This window comes from Pelophylax lessonae, assembly GCF_965119305.1.
Source record: "Pelophylax lessonae genome assembly, chromosome: 12".
Taxonomy (NCBI): Eukaryota; Metazoa; Chordata; class Amphibia; order Anura; family Ranidae; genus Pelophylax; species Pelophylax lessonae.
In genome coordinates, this window is record NC_138779.1 from 80082649 (window position 1) to 80105641 (window position 22993).

General features: G+C 45.1%; 1 protein-coding gene across 1 annotated transcript; it reads left to right on the forward strand.

Moving 5' to 3' along the window:
• The first annotated feature begins 446 nt into the window (after positions 1-446).
• Positions 447-22772, forward strand: PEX10 (peroxisomal biogenesis factor 10). Its single transcript, XM_082274233.1, has 6 exons — positions 447-636; positions 2795-2875; positions 6133-6536; positions 10977-11152; positions 21287-21422; positions 22466-22772. The coding sequence occupies exons 1-6, from the start codon at positions 525-527 to the stop codon at positions 22532-22534; spliced, it is 978 nt and encodes a 325-aa protein (XP_082130359.1). The 5' UTR covers positions 447-524; the 3' UTR covers positions 22535-22772.
• Positions 22773-22993: the final 221 nt, after the last annotated feature.

A 22993-nucleotide genomic window follows, 5' to 3' on the forward strand; every position in this document is an offset into this window, starting at 1 on the left:
TCTGCCTTCTAGTGATGGGATTTGCATTGTGGCTTCTCTGAATAGAGCCTCTCATCTTCACATACATGTAACATGTGTGCCATTCATCTCATATACGTGTGTTTAATGTTTCACTATTATCCAGAAACTGAATGGCTGCATCGGGGGCGCGCACGGGGGCGGGATCAGGGTGAATAAAGTGCTGTAGAGTTTTGTAAATACGGAGAGACAATGGGCGGAGCTTGGGCGGAGTCTTGATCGGCTGGAGAGGCAGAGCTGGGAGGAGCTGGATTGCATCAGGCTGAAGGGGCGGAGTTCCGATTACAGCCGAAAGAGAGGGGAAACCGATTTCGGCACAACGGCTAGAACGTTGCGATAACAACAATTGACGTACGGAAGCCCCGCCTCCTACGCCGGGGCACGCATGGTACACCCGGAAGTGGGACAGGAAGCCAGGGGGCGGTTGTTGTGATTGTTGTGGGTATGTCGGGGTGAGGCTGTGTGCAGTCCCGGGGTATGAGGCAGAGGGGAACGGCACCGCTGACATGCCTTTTACCACAGCAAACCAGCCTGAACTGATCCGGAGCTGCCAGAAAGATGAGCAGTTCCAGAGCTGTCTGAGGGGCCAGGCGCATGAGGCCTGCCAGGCTTTTACTGGTGAGTGTGCCTGGACACAGGTAGGGACACACGTGCTTGTCATCTATGTGTGTTGTCATTGGGTCCATGCAAGGTGGGAGAGGAAGTCAGGAAAGAGCTCAGGGGTTCATAGGGAGGGAGAGGAGCTCTATACACATTATTGTAAACAACAGCCCTGCACTATGTCTATGTACTATAAATATACACATTATTGTAAACAACAGCCCTGCACTATGTCTATGTACTATAAATATACACATTATTGTAAACAACAGCCCTGCACTATGTCTATGTACTATAAATATACACATTATTGTAAATAACAGCCCTGCACTATGTCTATGTACTATAAATATACACATTATTGTAAATAACAGCCCTGCACTATGTCTATGTACTATAAATATACACATTATTGTAAATAACAGCCCTGCACTATGTCTATGTACTATAAATATACACATTATTGTAAACAACAGCCCTGCACTATGTCTATGTACTATAAATATACACATTATTGTAAATAACAGCCCTGCACTATGTCTATGTACTATAAATATACACATTATTGTAAACAACAACCCTGCACTATGTCTATATACTATAAATATAATAAGGAACTGTTGCTGTTAATCACACAGTGAAATCAAACAATCCTTATACCACAGCACAAAAACAGTGTTGGTAACAATAAATTTACAACATATGTGCCATATATATCAGTGATAGGGCAGCCAATCGGTTCGCCTAGTGTGGAACTCAGCACGCTTCAGTGTGCGTTCCGCTCCTCACCGGACGTCCCTGAGCAGCCTCTATCTGCATTGACGCGTTTCACCCCTCCCCTCTTTGATAACGCCCTGTAAGAGGGGCGAAACCCGTCGACACTGGTTCCAGCTCCTCAGTGACGTCACATCCAGCGAGCAGTGGAACGCACACTGAAGTGCACGTGCTGTGGTTTCTACACTAGGCAAACCGATTGGCTGCCCTTCTCTGCATTGTACAGGCTATGGAATGCAGGGTTTTTTTTTTTTATCTGGAACACTTTAAAGCAGAGTTCTGGCCTCGGAAACTATTTTTCAATAAAAATACCCCCCAGGGCTAGTACTATTCATAATTGATAGCCTCTGAACTGTCTCGGGTTGCACTTACCTTTGATGCCCCATACACACGTGCAGATTATCTGCAGACTTACCTTTTCTATGTAGTGCAAGGGCCTGCCGGATTGCATACAAATTGAAAGTGTTTAGGTTTGACCTCATATTATATGCTGAACGTCATCGCTCCCAGGAATCAATGCAAGGAGGAAGAGACAGCGTGGGCCGCAGGCGCAGAGGGAGGAAGTGGAAGAAAGGTAAGTATATTTTCTTCAATATCAAGGTAAGTAATTGAAAAAAAAAATCGGGACTATCCATTTCTTTTTTAGGTGACACTGAGCAAGCGGATGGCCCAAAGTGGATTTTGAGGCCAGAGCTCCATTAAGTTTACATCTGTTTATATGTCAATGAATAAAGGGAACATATTACACTATTTGGATTCCTTCTCTTTTATGTGAGTGGTGATCACACAAGAAACCCACAGGAAGTGATATCTCTCCACTTACCAGGCTGTCAGACCCACATGCAGTACTGCTAAGGGGTCCACGTTCTCTGGTAATTGCAAGCACAATGGGGTGTGGAGCAAAGTTTGCTGCATGAGAGTCACAGAACAGCACAGCACTTGAATTGTTCAGGCACAGAAGCCCTTTATTTTGGTTCATCTTCACGGACTTTCACTGGATACCTGATTGTTAGATAAATGGACAATTGATTTTATTATAACATATTTTTTGTTACTTTGTTATTGCTCATGAATATTTGCACTGATTGCTTATCAACACTGCTGGTGTCTTTTTCAAGGGGGTTTTATGTTAATAGATTTGTTTAGAGATTGTCCCTTTTCAGTTTATTAGCGATATACCTGGCACTGATATTGGTATATGCACATTATTGTATGGTAATGAAGGTATATTTATCTCTGATATAGCTTTTGGGCACATATATGTTGTACATTTTTTGTTACCAACACTGTTTTTGTGCGGTGGTATAAGGTTTGTTTGATTACACAATACACACAGATACTAATTGTAAGGTCCTACACAAAATACGGTGTACTGTACCTGACCTGTCTGTTTTTATTATAGGTGCCAAAAAGTGGCTGCAGTGGAGGAAAGAGATTGAGCTGCTGTGTGATCTCACCTACTACACTCTCACCACATTTTCAGGTAGGATATATGGAACGTTGGTGCATGCATAGAGCCTCAAGTGTCATGGGGGAGATTTACTAAAACTGGAGCACTCAGAATCTGGAGCAGCTGTGCATGGCAGCCAATCGGCTTCTAACTTCAGTTTGTTCAATTAACTCCCTCACATCCACGCTACAGCCTATATACGGCTGCAGCGCGGACTTGAATTTTCGGGAGGCCGTTTAAGACTCTCCCCGCACGCTCCCGCGAGCGCGCATCGGGGAGAATCTGTGTCGGCCGTGTCCCTTGGACACGGCCGATCACAGATCGTGGTGAATGGCCAATCACAGCGGCCATTCACCACGTGATCAAGCCGTCCAATGAGAGATGATCTCATATGTAAACATATGAGATCATCTCTCATCGCCGGCGCTCCTTCCTCACACAGACACTGCAGTGTGAGGAAGGAGGGGGAGCTGACAGCCGCTGGGGACACACAGCAATGTAATCAAGGCACTGATCACCAGTGCCCTGATTACTAAAGGTAAAAAAACCACACACATTGCCCCCCCATCAGTGCCCACAGTTCCCGCCATCAGTGCCCCCATCAATGCCCACAATCAGTGCCCATAGTGCTGCCAGTCAGTGCCCATCAGTGCCTGCTCATCTAGGCACTGATGAGCACTGACTGGCAGCACTATGGGCACTGATGGTGCTGCCCATCAGTGCTCATCAGTGCCACCCCTCAGTGCCCATCAGTGCCATCCGCCAGTGCCCGTCAGTGCCGCCCGTCAGTGCCGCCTCTCAGTGCCCAGCAGTGCCACCTCTCAGTGCCGCCTCTCAGTGCCAAGCAGTGCCGCCTATCAGTGCTCATCAGTGCCGCCTATCAATGCCGCCTATCAGTGCTCATCAGTGTGGCATATTAGTACCTCCTCATCAGTGCCCATAAGTGCCACCTCATCAGTGCCCATCAGTGCAGCCTATCAGTGCCGCCTCATCAGCGCACATCAGTGAGGGAGAAAAATTTATTTTCAAAATTTACTCGCAGAAAATAAGAAACTTTTTTTTTTTTTTTTTTCAAAATTTTCTGTCTTTTTTCTTTTTTTTTGTAAGAAATAAAAAACCCAGAGATGATTAAATACCACCAAAAGAAAGCTCTATTTGTATGAAAAAAATGATAAAAATTTCATATGGGTACAGTGTAGCATGACCGGGCAATTGTCAGTCAACGTGTGCGAGCGCTGAAAGCTGAAAATTGGCCTGGATGGGAAGGGTGTTTAAGTGCACAGTAGGCAAGTGGTTAAAGGGGTTGTAAAGTCAGAAGGGTTTTTTTTTTTTTATCTGTAAGATTAATATAATGGCAGTAGAGTTAAAAAAAAAAAATAATAAATGCACATTTTTTTTTTTTTTTACCTGCAAAAAGATGTGCATTTACTGTATTTACTTTTTGTAAAAGGTGGACTTGGCCTTCAAATATTCATTGGGATTGCTTGCTGTAGATTACTAAACTTTCACCTATGGATCTTGCACTGATTGAGCCCATTTCACACATCAGATCCTGCAGTGCACATATATAATGTGATATGGTCTTGCTGCCACCATACTGCTGCTTTAAGATTTTGCAAAGGGAGATTGTGATAGGTTTTAAAGCCCAGCTCTGGGCTGGCCACAAAATGTAAATCCCCCTCTAACTCGTTTTTCCAAAGGATGATTTAATAGAGGGAAATACATCCCTAATCTACTGTCTTGCAGTCTCTCCACTGGTTCCAGCAGTGGCGACTGGATCTCTGAAGCCATTCTTCTCCATTTGTGTTGCTGGACCTCTCCCTGAGGTCATCACATACATAACAGGACCAGCGTCCACCTTGGGTCCTGCATTGTACATGATGACATTGAGGGTCTGTCCACATCCAGGGGCAGGAGAGAAGTGGATGGGAGCACCAGATACAATGAGTAAAGGTTACTATTACTCCATATTAGATCCTCCTGGACAAAGTGTACATTATAAGGTACATATGTGGGGGGGGGGGGGGCAGTATTGAATTGGCCGGCCCTGGGTGAAGCTTCAATCTTTTATTACAATTGATATGACTTTCACATTTTACTGATCTTTATTTTTGTGAGGGTATTTCAATAGACGGGTTTGTAGGCCTTGCATCTAGTACTTGTGTATTTTATGTTGTATATTATGTCAGACTGTGCTGAGGTGCTGAGCAGGGATATAACCTGATAAACCACTCAAACTGTATTGTTGAAGTCAGTCAGGCTGATTTACTAATTCTTCACTGTAGGGATGGTATTGGTCAGGTGATGAGTGGTGCCCGGTTTCCTCCAGACATGATGCTTGCCTTTCAGGCCAAAGATTTCAGTCTTTGTTTCATCAGACCAGAGAATTTTGTTTCTCATGGTCTGAGAGTCCTTCAGGTGTCTTTTGGCAAACTCCAGGCAGGCTGTCATACGCCTTTTACTGAGGAGTGGCTTCCAACTTGCCTGATTGGTGGAGTGCTGCAGAGATGGTTATTCTGGAAGGTTCTCCTCTCTCCACTGAGAAACGCTGGAGCTCTGTCAGAGTGACCATCAGGTTCATGGTCACCTCCCTAACTAAGGCCCTTCTCCCCTGATTGCTCAGTTTGGCTGGACGGCCCATTCTAGGAAGAGTCCTGGTGGTTCCACACGTCTTCTATTCAGGCATGATGGAGGCCACTGTGCTCATTGGGACCTTCAATACTGCAGAAAGTACTCTGTACCCTTCCCCAGATCTGTGCCTCGATACAATCCTGTCTCAAAGGTCTACATGCAATGCCTTGGCCTTCATGGCTTGGTTTGTGCTCTGACATGCACTGTTAACTGTGGGACCTTTATATAGACAGGTGTGTGCCTTTCCAAATCACGTCCAATCAACTGAATTTACCACAGGTGTACTCCAATCAAGTTGTAGAAACATCTCAAGGATGATCAGTAGAAAACGGATGCACCTGAGCTCAATTTTGAGTGTCATAGCAAAGGCTATATGTGATTTTTTTTTTTTTTTTTTTTAATACATTTGCAAAGATTTCAAACAAATTTATTTTCTGTTGTCATTATGGGTTATTGTTTGTAGAATTTTGAGAAAAATAATGAAATTTAATCCATTTTGGAATTAGGCTGTAACCTAAAATGTGGAAAAAGTGATGCGCTGTGAATACGTTCCGGAACCATATTATTCTGAAAAGAAAAGTTCACTTTTGGAAATGTGTAATGACATTATCAATAATTTAATTTATATTAAAAAAAAATGTTTTTTTTGTTTTGGGTAGGTTACCAAACTTTGGGAGAAGAATATGTTAATATTGTCCAGGTGGATTCTTCAAAAAGGAAAGTGCCATCCATTGTGCAGCGCTCTCTACTCATCTGCTGCCACACCTTGTTACCTTATTTCCTGGATAAAGAACTCGCTCGCCTAGAACAAGAGCTCCAGATAGAGATTGATGGAGTCCGGATTCCACACAGCTTGTCTTCTGGTAGTCACCACCGCTCATGGATGTGGAAGTGGATGCACAGAAAGATCGCTTCTCTCTCAGAGCAACAGAAAAAGACTCTGGCCAAAAGTGTTTATGCCATCAGGCAGAGTATCACCTTTCTTAGAAGGTTGCATCTTGCCATGTTCTATATGAAGGGAGCCTTCTACCATATTGCCAAACGCATCACTGGCATCACTTATGTAAGTGGCCTGTTAATTGTTATACACCCGTTTGTACTTTACTATATCTACAGTGCTTTCCCAAGGGGGGTTTTGCTGAGCAAGAAAAAAACTCCAGTGAGCAGGATTAGGAAGAGGTACTGCTTTATTACAAACCATGCATATCCACACTCCCAAAACTCCATGTGACAGCTTGGCAGTGGAAGGGTATAGCAGCAACTTGAACAGGAACCACCACTAGTCCCTGAGTCAAAATTGTGTGGCCGGCCCACTAAAATGGATGAGAAACAGCGGCGTCTGTCAGCTTCCCACATGCAGCAGAACTAATGAAGATAAGGGGCGGGCACTATATGTTTAAAGGGGTACCGTCCCCATTTTTTCAAGTGATTCACTTAAAAAAGGGGGTAGGGCCCCTGAAATGAAAGACCACTTTTTGTAATCAAGAACTCAGAAGAGGATATCATGGATGTGTTCAAAAGAAGGCTTTTGTAAAGCCGACAAAATCAAGTCCCAGGGCGATAGAGGTGGTCTTAACTCCTAAGTGTTAGGCAAAAAAACTGCTGTGATCAAAATTCAGCTGGTCCCCACTGAGCCAGTGAAATTTCCATCCATCTGTGGCTAGTACTAACATCCCCCCCCCCCCCCCACATACTTACCTGAGTGCTTTATTGATCCGGCACTGTGCCCATCTGCAGCTGCTCTCTCTTCTCTCCTAGGCTTGGCTGAGAGCAGCGGGAGCCATTGGCTTCCGCCACTACTGGTCAAATCCAGTGATGGGGGGGGGGGGTGTTTAAGAGCAGAGTCTTGCTGTGTGTGTGCCACCATAGGAGGTGGCACACGGAAAACAGGAGGAGCCGAGAGTTCCACCGGGGACCCTATAAGAGGAGGTTCAGGACTGCTCTGTGCAAAACTGTTGTACAGAGCTGGTAGGTTTATTGTGTGTTTTATTTTAAGGAGAAAATGTAACAACTGCCTTTTAGGATTGTTTAATAGGCCAGGAAAATCTGAGTCTCTGGATGTATCCAAAAGGCTTTGACAGGCAGACTATTGTTCCACAACCTTCCCACAGTACCACCCATTGTTACTTCAATTCCGTGGCATGATGGAAGTTGTATTTTTGCTAAAGAGACCATGCACACTCTCATTGGCACTTACCTACTACAGCTTCCAGTCACCTGGGCGTAGCTGCAATTTCTGATGGTAGTGATGATTTTACAAACATTAACAAGGTAGTTTTCTCATTAAGTAGACTGCTTGGCAAATCAAGTGCCTTGAAAATGTATTTATATCCCTTGAAATTTTACAATTTTTTTCATGTTACAACCAAGAAAGTAAATGTACAGTGCCTTGCGAAGTATTCGGCCCCCTTGAACTTTGCGACCTTTTGCCACATTTCAGGCTTCAAACATAAAGATATAAAACTGTAATTTTTTGTGAAGAATCAAAAACAAGTGGGACACAATCATGAAGTGGAATGAAATTTATTGGATATTTCAAACTTTTTTAACAAATAAAAAACTGAAAAATTGGGCGTGCAAAATTATTCAGTCCCCTTAAGTTAATACTTTGTAGCGCCACCTTTTGCTGCGATTACAGCTGTAAGTCGCTTGGGGTATGTCTCTATAAGTTTTGCACATCGAGAGACTGAAATTTTTGCCCATTCCTCCTTGCAAAACAGATCGAGCTCAGTGAGGTTGGATGGAGAGCGTTTGTGAACAGCAGTTTTCAGTTCTTTCCACAGATTCTCGATTGGATTCAGGTCTGGACTTTGACTTGGCCATTCTAACACCTGGATATGTTTATTTGTGAACCATTCCATTGTAGATTTTGCTTTATGTTTTGGATCATTGTCTTGTTGGAAGACAAATCTCCGTCCCAGTCTCAGGTCTTTTGCAGACTCCATCAGGTTTTCTTCCAGAATGGTCCTGTATTTGGCTCCATCCATCTTCCCATCAATTTTAACCATCTTCCCTGTCCCTGCTGAAGAAAAGCAGGCCCAAACCATGATGCTGCCACCACCATGTTTGACAGTGGGGATGGTGTGTTTAGGGTGATGAGCTGTGTTGCTTTTAAGCCAAACATAACGTTTTGCATTGTTGCCAAAAAGTTCGATTTTGGTTTCATCTGACCAGAGCACCTTCTTCCACATGTTTGGTGTGTCTCCCAGGTGGCTTGTGGCAAACTTTAAACAACACTTTTTATGGATATCTTTAAGAAATGGCTTTCTTCTTGCCACTCTTCCATAAAGGCCAGATTTGTGCAGTATACGACTGATTGTTGTCCTATGGACAGAGTCTCCCACCTCAGCTGTAGATCTCTGCAGTTCATCCAGAGTGATCATGGGCCTCTTGGCTGCATCTCTGATCAGTCTTCTCCTTGTATGAGCTGGAAGTTTAGAGGGACGGCCAGGTCTTCGTAGATTTGCAGTGGTCTGATACTCCTTCCATTTCAATATTATCGCTTGCACAGTGCTCCTTGGGATGTTTAAAGCTTGGGAAATCTTTTTGTATCCAAATCCGGCTTTAAACTTCTCCACAACAGTATCTCGGACCTGCCTGGTGTGTTCCTTGTTCTTCGTGATGCTCTCTGCGCTTTAAATGGACCTCTGAGACTATCGCAGTGCAGGTGCATTTATACAGAGACTTAATTACACACAGGTGGATTCTATTTATCATTAGTCATTTAGGTCAACATTGGATCATTCAGAGATCCCTACTGAACTTCTGGAGAGAGTTTGCTGCACTGAAAGTAAAGGGGCTGAATAATTTTGCACGCCCAATTTTTCAGTTTTTTATTTGTTAACAAAGTTTGAAATATCCAATAAATTTCGTTCCACTTCATGATTGTGTCCCACTTGTTGTTGATTCTTCACAAAAAATTACAGTTTTATATCTTTGTTTGAAGCCTGAAATGTGGCAAATGTTCGAAAAGTTCAAGGGGGCCGAATACTTTCGCAAGGCACTGTATTTCTTTGAACATCTCACAGAGCACTGTTCAATCCATCATCGGAAAATGGAAAGAGTATGGCACAACTGCAAACCTACCAAGACATGGCCATCCACCTAAACTGACAGGCCAGGCAAGGAGAGCAATAATCAGGGAAGCAGCGAGAAGGCCCATGGTAATTCTGGAGGAGCTGCAATGATCCACAGCTCAGGTGGGAGAATCTGCCCACAGGACAATTATTAGCTGTGCTCTCCACAAATCTGGCCTTTATGGAGGAGTGGCAAGAAGAAAGCCATTGTTGAAAGAAAGCCATAAGAAGTCCTGTTTACAGTGTGTGAGAAGCCATGTGGGGGACACAGCAAACGTGGAAGAAGGTGCTCTGGTCAGATGAGACCAAAATTGAACTTGTTGGTCTAAAAGCAAAACGATATGTGTGTCGGGAAACTAACAATGTACATTACCCTGAACACACCATCCCCACTGTGAAACATGATGGTGGCAGCATCATGTCGTGGGGATACATTTCTTCATGCAGGTACAGGGAATCTGGTCAGAGTTATTGGGAAGATGTTTGGAGCCAAATACAGGGAAAACCTGTTAGAGTTTGCAAAAGACATGAGACTGGAGTGGAGGTTCACCTTCCAGTAGGACGATAACCCTAAACATATAGCCAGAGCTACAATGGAATGGCCCAGTCAAAGTCCAGACCAAAATCCAGTTGAGAATCTGTGGCAAGAATTGAAAATTGCTGTTCAGACACTCTCCGTCCAATCTGACAGAACTTGAACTATTTTGCAATGAACAATGGGCACATATGTTACTCTCTAAATGTGCAAGGCTGGTAGAGACATACCCAAAAAGACTTACAGCTGTAATTGCAGTGAAAGGTGGTTCTACAAAGTATTAACTCAGGGGGGCTGAATACAAATGCATACACTTTTCACATGTTTGTAAATAATTTTGAAAAACATTTATTTCCCTTTCACTTCACAATTATGTGCCACTTTGTGTCGGTCTATCACATAAAATCCCAATAAAATACATTTACGTTTTTGGTTGTAACATGACAAAATGTGGAAAATTTCAAGGGGTATGAATACTTTTTCAAGGCACTGTGCATGTGTTTAAGGTAGGTGACAAATAGTAACTAGCCCAGATTTCAGCCTTAAGTTTTTGTGTTACTTCTACAGTATTCTAAGTGGTCCAGTCGCCAGTCTTACAGAGTTAAATCCAGTGTTTAAATTGTATTTTATTTGCATAAAGCCCTGTTACCCTAGGGCAGTGATGGCGAACCTTGACACTCGAGATGTTTTGGAACTACACTTCCCATGATTCTCATGCACTCTGCGGTGTAGCTGAGCATCATGGGAAATGTAGTTCCAAAACATCTCGAGTGCCAATGTTCGCCATCACTGCCCTAGGCAATGAACTGATTATCTCACATGAAGGTGAGTGCTGCCATTACATAAAAGGGTATTGTCTTCTAATGTTTTTGATCTCCTGAATCTCCCCTAGCTGCGTGTCCGTGAATCGCTTGGAAATGATAATATTGTGCGTCGGAGTTACAGTTTCCTTGGTGCAGTGTCACTGCTTCATCTTATGTTGCTGCTGTATGTCCAGCTGAATCATTTTCAGCAGAAGCAGGAAGCCCAGCAGAAATTCAAGCTACACCGCAGAATGTCCTACCAGAGGTAATCATCTGATTAAAGAGTCTCCTTTATTTTTTAGTATAGGGTTCTGTCCTCTAAGGAACCAAGAACATGTAGCACTCTGTCCCTTCTTCCTGCGTGCCTGCTATGAAAGGCTAGCTATGTGGTGGGAGACAAGTGCCAGCAAGAGGGGAGGGGGTGGAGGCATCCTGTTGGACCTCATAGCTAGTCTTTCATAGCAGGCACGCCCTGTAGTGCTCTGGCCAGGAGCCTGTGGGTGATGCTGTACATAAAAGAAGGTATTTACTAAACATGAAGGGGGGGGGGGGGAGGAAATGAGTCAATGTCAAAATATTAGTTAAAGGTCTGCTTTAAAGTGGAACCTCACCCAAACTGCAAAGTTATGCTTTAACCACTTTAGCCCCGGAGGATTTTCCTGCTTAACGTCCAGGCCACTTTTTTCAACTTGGCACTGCACGACTTTAACTGACAATTGCGCGGTCATGCAACGCTGTACCCAAACGAAATTTACGTCCTTTTTTTCCCACAAACAGAGCTTTCTTTTGGTGGTATTTGATCACCTCTGCGCTTTTTATTTTATGCGATATTAATAAAAAAAAGAGCGAAAATTTTCTACTTTGACAGGTAAAAAATAGCCAATATATTCAATTTTTGTCATATATTTAGGCCAAAATGTATTTAGCTACATGTCTTTGACAAAAAAATTCTCAATGAGCGTATTTTTAACCACTTTAAGACCGGAAGATTTTACCCCCTTCCTGACCAGGCCATATTTTGCGATTCGGCACTGCGTTACTTTAACGGACAATTGTGCGGTCGTGCGACACCGTACCCAAATTAAATTTATGTCCTTTTTTTCCCCACAAATAGAGCTTTCTTTTGGTGGTATTTGATCACCTCTGCGATTTTTAATTTTTGAAAAAAAGAGCGACAATTTTGAAAAAAAAAAAAAAAACAATATTTTTCACATTCTGATAGGACATTCCCCAAAAAAAATTTACAAATCAAAATTTTTTAATATTTTAGGCCAATTTGTTTTCTGCTACATATTTTTGGTAAAAACAATCACAATAAGAGTATTTTTGATTGGTTTGCGCAAAAGTTATCATGTTTACTAACTACGGGAAAGATTTGTCATGTTTATTTTTTTTTTTTTTACTAGTAATGGCGGCGATCTGCGTTTTTTTTTTTTTGCAGGACTGCGACATTGCGGTGGACAGATCGGACCCCTAACTGACATTTTTGACACTTTTGGGGGGGACCAGTGACATTACTACAGTAATCAGTGCTATAAATATGCACTGTTACTGTAATAATGACACTGGCATGGAAGGGGTTAACACTGTTGGTGATCAAGGGGTTAAATGTGTGCCTCATGCTTACTGACGTGTGTGGGGGAGGGGGTTGTGTGACACAGACACAGATCGCAGGTTCAGCTATGCTGAATCCTGTGATCTGTCCCTGCCTGTCCGAGGAGATCCGCCCGCTTTGTTTACACAAGCAGGCGGATTTCCTCACTCTTTCCCCGACGATCGGGGAGGAGAGACATTGATCACCGCATCTCCTCCCCTGGCCGACTCCCGCTGTGTCTGAATACAGCAGGAGCGAGCCTCCGGCGACGGGAGCAAGCCGAGGCGCTCTGCTAGTGGTTAAATCCTCCTCCTCTCCCGTATTTGGAATATTATTTTGGGAGGGGGGGTACCTTCTCCCACTTCTGCTCACCTAAATGATTGGAGCAGAATCCCTGGACAGGTAAATGTCCTTTTATTGAAAGTCAGCATCTATAGTTTTCTATTGTTAAAAAGTAATATTTGTAGCTGCCGACTTCTAATCTAAGGCTTCTTGAACACTGTCCTACATTTGCCGCAGGGAAAATGCAAAACACATCATTTTCCTGCGGCCAGTGGTTAGAATGTACTATTCTGAACACTAATCTTCCGCGTTCAGGGGAGGGAAGTTGAAGCTCGCCTAAATGTGGCAGCTCCTAAATTCTGTTAAAAGCCTGTGTGTACATGGACACATAAGCTTTTATGGAGTTGGGTTTAGGAGCTGCGAGTGTAGGCTACTGTGCATGAAGCCCAAGTCTGGTAAACAAGAACATTTCTTAGCTGAAGGGTGTTGCTTTGGCACCAAAGGCTGTGTCCTGTTTTTTGTATAACATTCCAATATTTTTTTTTCATTACTACCTCGTACAGTAATATATTCTACAGCCTAAGGTAGACTAGAATGGTTTTTGGTTAGTTTATTAAAAAATGAAGTATCATAATATTGTTTATAAACAAATCTTTTAGGCCTCTACTTTCACCTTGTATCATTATAACTGACTTGCCCTGACCCTTGGTTCAGCTACGTTATAATGCCTGTTTTCTTTTCTTTTTTTTTTTTTTTTTTTTTTTTCATTAAAAATAATAAACATGTTATACTTACCTGCTCTGTGTAATGGTTTTGCACAGAGCAGCCCAGATTCTCCTCTTTTTAGGTCCCTCGACGGCACTTCTGGCCTCTCATTCCTGCCAAGTGCCTCCCCGGCAAGTAGCTTGTTATGGGGGCACCCGAGCCACTGCTCGGTGTTTCCATTCAGAGACAGAGCTGTGGCTCAGCCCTGCTCCCTCTCTCTCTTTCCTAATTAGCTCACTGACTTCGAACGCAGAAGGAGCCAATGGCGCCCCACTGCTGTCTCAGCCAGTGAGGAGAGAGAGTCCCGGGCAGCCAAGACTCTCGTGCAACATCGCAGAAAGGAGATGGGATTCAGGTAAGTATTAGAAGGACTGCTGCACACAGAAGGTTTTTCTCTGTCGCTCATTGACAGACGTAGTCCTCTTTGATTCTCATCAATAGGGTTATGCTGCCTCCGCAGGAGTAGGACTAGGCAGAAAGAAAAACGTTCTGGCTCCACCCCAGGGGAAGTCCCAGAGGGTATATCCTCCCTCTCTCTGCTACAGGATGTCAGTTTTTTTCTGTCTAGTCAGGAGTAAGGACCCAAGTTCCTTGCTGGGATCTTTTTGGTCCTGGCAAGATTTTTTTAGAAAAAATATTTTTTTAGGTAGTTTCTCCAGTTTTTTTCCTGTGAGATCTTCAAGCAAATTACGCCGGATCTGGGCGACGGGCTGGATGTTGAGATCCGGTGGTCACCCCAGCCGGCCTACGAGCGCGCGCAGACCAGAGCATCACGCTTGGTCGGCCGCGACACATTCAAGTAAGTATGCGGGACCGGGCGACGGGCTGGATGTTGAGATCCAGTGGTCACCCCGGTTCAGCCTACGAGCGCGTGCAGACCATAGCTCCGCGCTGGGTCGGCCGCGACAGAGTCCCATTGGAGGGACTGACCTTGCGAGTTAAACGTCTCGCTTGGACGCCAGGAACCAGAGGGTCAAGGCGTCCGGATTGGTCGACAGCCCCCCACTTCGGTGGAGAGGGTACTGTGAAGAGAGGGTGCCTGTCAGTTCGGTATGGTGAGTAAATGTTTCCCTTTCCTCTCTGTGAGACGTTTTGGGATACGGGCCCCTCTATATATGGTCGGATTCTTTCTGACACTAAAGTCCCCCTTGTAACCTATGTTAAGTTCACATATCCTCAGTGATAATGTGCTCGGTGGGCAGCGGACTTGGTTTGGGAGCTAACATTCTAAACCAGCAGGCTTGGTTTGTAACTGACTGCAGTATTATAGCATACATAGGAGGTATAGCCTACCTTGACTGTAGTGGACCGTCAGACTCCCGCAGGCCGACAAGCCGCCATTAGCTTGGCATGCAGGCTGCTGTGCTGAGAACGCTACTTCGGCAGTCCGCCGCCATTTTGCTGTAGACCAGGTACACAAGCGTCCGCAGGTCACGCCGGCCGCCATTTTTTTGGAGTCTATTGTCTCCTGCATGGGGGCGGCCATGTTTGAGGTGCCCAGCTAACCTCGAGGAGCAGATGGGAACGCCGGAAGGCATACACAGGGGGCGGAGCCACTTCCTTCTACCCGGGAAACCTAGCACAGTACTTCCCAGTCTGCACAAGACAAACGCTGACTGCAGTTGATAGGAAACTTCTCTGCATCGGGTGGTGAGCCTTTGGGGTCCCTCTCTCTCTCTGTGGGGGTCAATAAGCAGGTACACTGGGGGGCGCTATTGCGCTAGTGGGATACAGATAAAAAAAAAAAAAAAGTTTTTTCTGGCAAGTGTCCTGGATTAACATGGACCCTGCCACACATGTATCTCCACCTGATCCCCTCGAGGTGTCTGCAGGATCCTCCAGCACCCCGCTTACTATTGAGTCATTGTCAGCAGTTATGGAGACCTTCGTATCCCGGGTGGAAGTGGCTTGTCAGGGACAGGGCGCAAGAAAGCGACCCCCGCCTACCCCCATTTTATCTGAAACTTCGGATTCAGAATCTGAGCCTATTCCTGCAGTTGCAGGTACCTCATCTGGGATTTGTGTCTCGGGTACTGTCTCTTCAGACAGTGAGGAGGATGTTTCGGCATCAGCCATAGCCCGAGAGGAAGCGTTGGTAAACGCACTAATTGTATCTGTCCGAGAAACCTTAAGATTACAGGTTACACCGTCGGAAGTAGCTGAGACTGAAATTCCCTTTGGTACTAAAAAACGCATCAAAGTGGCGAAAGTATTTCCATTGCCCAAATGTTTTGGTAATCCGATCAAGGAAGAATGGAGTCAGCCAAAACGCACTTCTGCTATTTCCAAACGCATTAGTAGGCGTTATCCGTTTGAGGAAGCCCTCATTAAGAAATGGACAGAACCACCGGTGGTGGATTCACCAATTTCTAGATTAAATAAAGCCACAGTCATTCCATTGGAAGACGCTCCGTCTTTTAAGGATCCGGTGGATCGCAAGATAGAAGCTATGTCCCGCGCCATGTTTTCCTTGATTGGATCAGCTTTCAGACCAATAATTGCTATTGGGCTGGTTTCGCAGACTGTAACTGAATGGACCAAGTGGTTACGCCGGGACTTAGAAGATGTCCCTCAGGCGGTATCAGATTTGTTGGAACAGATGATACAAGGGTTACAGTTTGTTTGTGACGCGGCGTTAGACGCCACTCCATTATTGGCGCGAGCATCAGTTTCAGCAGTGGTTCTCAGGCGTACACTGTGGCTAAAATGTCGGTCAGCTGACCAAGGTTCCAAAAAAGCATTAGCTAATCTCCCTTTTTTAGGAGAGCGTTTATTCGGAGCCAACTTAGATGAGATTATCAAGGATCTCACGGGAGGAAAGAGCTCTTTTTTACCACAAAGTGCTAAGGGTAAAGGACCTCGTCAAAGACGGGGGCCTTCTTTCTCCGCTCATAAGAAATTTTTTCGTCCCACGGGTGAGAAAACAAAGTCCTCCAAAGCTCCTTCGGGAGGTTTCAGGGGACGCTGGTCGGGCAAGCAAAAGTCCAATTCTTCCAGACCTGAAGATAAGACTACTAAAGCCTGAAGGTGCGCCCCCACCCATAACTGGGGTGGGGGGACGTCTTCGCCGGTTCTCGGATCCATGGCTTTCCAGAATCCCGGACAAATGGGTTTGCGAAGTCATAAGGTCAGGGTACAAGATCGAGCTTCGATCTCTTCCACCGGCACGATTCTTCCCTTCCAATATCCGACTATCCCCGGATCGTTTAGAAGATCTGCGGGGAGCAGTCACGGATTTACTACAACAAGGAGTGGTGGTCCACGTTCCTTGGGCAGAACGTTTTCAAGGGTTTTATTCAAACCTATTTACAATACCCAGGAAAGAGGGCAAGGTGCGTCCAATTCTGGACTTAAGGGCACTCAATTCCTTTGTCAACATAAGAAAATTCAGGATGGAGTCCATTCGCACAGTAGCGGCCTCCCTGCATCAGGGGGATTTCCTAGCTTCCATAGACATCAAGGATGCCTATCTTCACATTCCCATTTACGCAGGACATCAGCGGTTTCTACGTTTCTCCGTAGAAGAGAACCATTATCAGTTTGCGGCGTTACCTTTCGGTCTCTCCACGGCTCCTCGGGTCTTCACGAAGGTGTTGGCACTACTGCGTCAACGAGGCATATCGATTCTAGGTTACCTAGACGATCTTCTGCTTCATGCAGAGTCTCCGCAGACCCTGTTACAAAACCTAGAGATTACTATGATCTCTTTACAGGAATTCGCGTGGCTGGTGAACCGGCAAAAGTCATTTCTGGTCCCCACCAGGAGGCTCGAATATCTGGGTCTAATTCTAGACACATCCAGGGCAAGAGTATTTCTTCCGGCAGGGAAACTCCGGAAGATTCAATCAGCAATTCAGTTGTTACTATCCAACAGCTGGCCTTCTCTTCGGACTTGCATGAGGGTTCTGGGGTTGATGGTGGCTTCCTTCGAAGCAGTACCATTTGCCAAGTCCCATACCCGAATCCTTCAGGAAGAGATTCTTCTCAAATGGAATCGGAATCCGGAATCCCTGGACAATCGGATCCGATTGAGCGAACAGACCAGGGAGTCTCTGGTCTGGTGGCTTCGATCTCCGATGCTCAGCCAGGGGAAGTCATTTCTGCCAATATATTGGACGATTGTGACCACGGATGCCAGTCTATCCGGATGGGGAGAAATTCTCGGTAGATTATCCGCCCAGGGACTTTGGTCCCCGGAAGAATCCAGGTTACCGATAAATGTATTGGAACTGAGAGCGATCAGACTTTGTCTGATTCACTGGACCGAGCAGCTCCAGGGCAGCCCGGTTCGGATCCAGTCGGACAACGCCACGGCCGTGGCTTATGTCAATCACCAAGGGGGCACCAAGAGTGTCCGGGCGGCCAGGGAAGTGGCTTGCATTCTTCGCTGGGCGGAACGGTTTGTTCCAGCTATCTCTGCGGTGTTCATTCCGGGGGTGGAGAATTGGCAGGCAGATTATCTCAGCCGTCAGACTCTGGATCAGGGGGAATGGTCCCTCCATCCAGAAGTTTTCCACCAGTTGTGCCTACGTTGGGGCACCCCGGATGTGGATCTGTTGGCATCTCGATTCAACAGGAAAGTGCGGAGATTTGTGGCTCGCTCCCGCGATCCTCTAGCAGAGACCGCAGACGCACTGGTCGCCCCGTGGGGACAATACCAGCTAATGTATGCCTTCCCTCCTCTCAGGTTACTGCCAAGACTTCTTCGCAGAATAGAGGGGGAAGGAATTCCAGTAATCCTGGTAGCTCCGGACTGGCCTCGTCGAGCCTGGTACGCCGACTTGGTCAGACTGGTGGCGGACGTCCCGTGGCGACTTCCTCTCAGGGAAGACCTACTGTCTCAGGGACCGATCTTCCATCCTGCTTTACGATCGCTGGCTTTAACGGCCTGGCTATTGAGACCCAGGTGCTGAAGGACAAGGGATTGTCAGCTTCAGTTATTCCTACTCTAGTTAAAGCAAGGAAAGCGACTTCCAGAAAGATTTATCATCGCACATGGAAGTCCTACATTGCATGGTGTGAACCCCTGGGGTTCCACCCACGTTCCTATTCGGTTAATCGAATATTAGCTTTTCTGCAACAAGGGGTTGAGCAGAAACTGGCCTTGAGCACTATCAAGGGTCAGGTTTCAGCATTAGCTATCTTCTTTCAGAAACCTTTAGCTACTCATTCCTTGGTGCGGAATTTCATCCAGGGGGTGCGACATCTGGCTCCGCCAGTACGCGTGCCGTTACCACCCTGGGATCTTAATCTAGTATTGTCGGTTCTTCAGAAGCCTCCCTTTGAAGATATTAGGGAGATTCCTTTACCTACGTTGTCCCAGAAGGTGGCCTTCTTGGTGGCTATCACTTCTGCACGCAGGGTGTCAGAACTGGCTGCATTATCTTGTCGTTCCCCATATCTGGTGGTTCATAGAGATAAGGTGGTTCTACGCCCGAATCCATCTTTCCTACCTAAAGTGATTTCAGAATTTCATCTGAATGAGGAAATTGTATTACCTTCTCTGTGTCCTAAGCCCAGCCATCATCGGGAGTTTGCTTTACACTCCTTGGATGTGGTTCGGGCGATCAGGGTATACTTGAAAACGACAGACTCGTTTCGCAAGACGGATTCACTTTTTGTGGTCCCGGATGGGCCCAAAAAGGGGTTGCCTGCATCTGCCGCGACTATTTCCAAATGGATCAGACAGACGGTGGTACAGGCTTATTCTATTAAGGGTCGGGAGCCCCCGTTCCCTGTTAAGGCGCATTCCACTCTGGCGCTTAGTGCGTCATGGGCTTTTCGCCATCAGGCGTCAGTGGTCCAGGTGTGCAAGGCGGCTACCTGGTCGTCGGTGCATACCTTTACAAAACATTATAAAGTTGATGTAATGGCATCGTCTGATGCCTCGTTTGGCCGCAGGTTTTGCAGGCCGCGATTTGAGGAGACCAGTGGTCTACCTCGAGGGTTTTTTTCCGTTGGAATTTTATTTGAGTCTCATTCTTTGTTTTATGATGAGCCTTTAAACTTCTAGTTGGCACCGGTTGGGCCTTCTAGATTGGATTTTGATTTCTGTCAATCCCACCCCTCATTTGTGGCACTGCTTTGGGACGTCCCTATTGATGAGAATCAAAGAGGACTACGTCTGTCAATGAGCGACAGAGAAAATTGGATTTTTGTAAGATCTTACCGTAAAATCCTTTTCTCTTAGCTCATTGACAGACGTAGTACCCGCCCCTCTATCATTGAGTTGGGTTGGGTTAAATTCTCTGACACTGCTTTGTGACATAACTGACATCCTGTAGCAGAGAGAGGGAGGATATACCCTCTGGGACTGCCCCTGGGGTGGAGCCAGAACGTTTTTCTTTCTGCCTAGTCCTACTCCTGCGGAGGCAGCATAACCCTATTGATGAGAATCAAAGAGGACTACGTCTGTCAATGAGCTAAGAGAAAAGGATTTTACGGTAAGATCTTACAAAAATCCAATTTTTATCTTCATGCATAAAATGCATTAAAGTGGATGTAAACCCCATTCATGAAATTTTGGCCTGGGCACATCTATCTGTAGTGTTTACTTATCTCTCTTCAAAGCCCTAAGTCCCGTGGTTTTCTCCTGCTCTGTTCTTCTGTTATCAGCATGATAACTTCTAACAAGTTCTCTATTAACTGAGACAAAATCAGGCTGAATTTTGAGTCTTGGTGAGTGCTATAAATAGATTAGCAGAGAACTGGTCTATTCACAGCACAGCTCTTCATGTTTCTGCTTATGTGGAGAGGGGGGTGTGTGCCTTTCCTCCAATCAGCTGTCTGTGTATGGCGACACTTCTCTCCCACAGGTGAATTAAGAAGAGAAAATTCTAACAGGATTTACACTTTCTAAACAGTGTAGAAAGCTAAAGACAGCAGATATACATGCAAAACGTATGTAGGGAGATTTGTTTCATCTCTGTGTATCATCAGAGGCTGTTAACTTCACTGGGTATACGTGAGGGTTTACATTCACTTTACCACTTCAGCCCCCATTTTTTGCGATTCGGCACTGCGTTAATTTGTATTCTGCTACATATTTTTGTTTAAAAAAAAAAAAAAACACAATAAGCGTATTATTAATGAATTTGCACGAAAATTATCGCATCTACAAACTAGGGGAAAGATTTTATGTAATTTTTTTCATTCTTTTTACTAGTAATGGTGGCGATCTGTGATTTTTAGCTGGACTGCAACATTGTGGTGGACAGATCCGACACCTAACTGACATTTTTGACACTTTTGGGGGGGGACCAGTGACATTACTACAGTAATCAGTGCTAAAAATATGCTAATGACACTGGCAGGGAAGGGGTTAACCCAGGGACTATTAAAGGGTTAAATGTATGCCTAGGGGGTGTTTTCTAACGGGGAGGGGGGGGCCTTATGGAATCAACACAGGGACCTGTGTTCATAAATGGGAGCAACAGGGAGAGCCCTGTGATGATTGCTGAGAGAACCATGGTCTGCTGTGTTTACAACAGCAGACATCTGTTCTCTCTCCACGGGGAGCGTTTGAGGGTGGCCAGCAGCAGTCGTGGCCGCCGGCCCTGCAGATCAGCTTCCCCAATGGCGAATGGGAGCACGCCCGCCCCCACGATTGCGAGAACCTGCTGCCGTATATCTGTGGTGACTGGTCAGCAAGTGGTTAAGATAAGAAAAAAACCTTCTGACTTAAGAACCACCCAAACACAGCCATTTCATAATCCAACTATGTTGTACTGTAAATATCTTCTGTTTTTGTGTTTGTAGGGCTCCTCCACATGAGAAATCCTACCAGCGACCCTCTAAGTGCACATTGTGTTTAGAACACCGTAAACATACTACAGCCACACCATGTGGCCACCTCTTCTGCTGGGAGTGCATCACTGAATGGTGTAACACCAAGGTGAGGGCCCGTTCCTTTTTTCTATTAATTTTTTTTTAGCCTATACTAGAAAGAATGATGTAGAAATGTTTGGTTGCTGTGGACTACACCTTCACTCGTGTTTACATTAGCCTCTATATGCTAGCCTCAGGCATATATGTGGCAGCACAGCAGTGGGCCTCAACATCAACCTGCCGCATGTATGCATACAGCTGGCATTGTTATTCTGTTCTGGGAGCTCACTCAATTGGCACTTGGTCATTGTTTACTAGCAGGAGACAGTGGGGCAGACTTCCAATCATGTGATCACTCTGATAGCCATTTATAGTGATCACATGACTGGGAAGCTTATGTAATGCCTCCAGTTTTACAGACTTTTAAAGAGCCAGCTCAAAAACGTCTGGAAAGTGTAATAAATCATGTTGTGTATATAACAAAATGTATCTAAACTAAAATGCTAAAAAGTTGTAGTAAACTCTTAAAATAAAAAAGGTACCCCCTGCAATATCATAATGCAATAGTGTGCATCGCATACTAGTACATTATGGAAGACTTACTTTAAAACTAAGCCCTCAAGCGGCATGCTGTCACTGCTGCAGAGCCTTCCATTTTCACCCAGTCTTCACTCTGGGTTCACAGGCTGTGGCCGATTGATTGACGTCACTCCTGCCCATGCACAGGGGGACCACAGCACAGAGATCTGAAGGAATGGCGCAGAAATGTCGTTCCTTCAGTGCACATGCGCTGGTGACGTCACCGGCTGCTCACTACAATATCTCTTAAATGGTGCACATTTAGGAGATATTCATTTTACCTACAGCCAGGTAAGCTGTATTATAAGCTTACCTGTAAGTAAAAATAAAAAAACTAGTTTAAAGCGTATTTAAACTTACCTTTAAATGTAATATATTGTAATTTGCCAAACCTTAGAGGTGGTGGCTGCATTAGTCTTCTTTTTCAGACTAATTAAGAGAAGTTCACTTTAAGCCAAACAAGATATGTGCTGTTGGTTATTATGGAATTCACACATCAATGTTTTTTAATGTTTAAAATTTCAATTTCAGGCTGAATGCCCACTGTGCCGAGAAAAATTCAATCCACAGAGGCTGGTGTACTTGCGGCACTACCGATGATTTTGTGACCGTCTTCCTCAGACCAAGGGCTCCACAAGGTGTCTTCACAAGCAGCTGCTGCACCTCTCACATACAGCTAAAGTGTTCTAACCTGTTTCACTGGAGAAGTGAGACTCCAGGCCAAACTAACTTTGATGTTTACACAATGTATGCAGCCAAACCTTTGTATTTACAGGCTTTACCATGGGCCGTGTATTCTGACTGACTGACGCCTCCTCCAGTGCACACTACTATAGTCCAAAAAGTATAGTATTTTCACACTACGAGCTATGAATAGATGTGATCACTCTGGGGTGATACGTATATTTAGGATGAGTAATCAAACACCACATGCACTTTACTATAATTCATTGTACAGGCAGTCCCTGAGTTACAAACATCCGACTTACATTCGACTCCTACTTACAAACGGGGGGGGGGGGGGGGAGACAACAGGAAGTGAGAGGAAATCTACCCTTT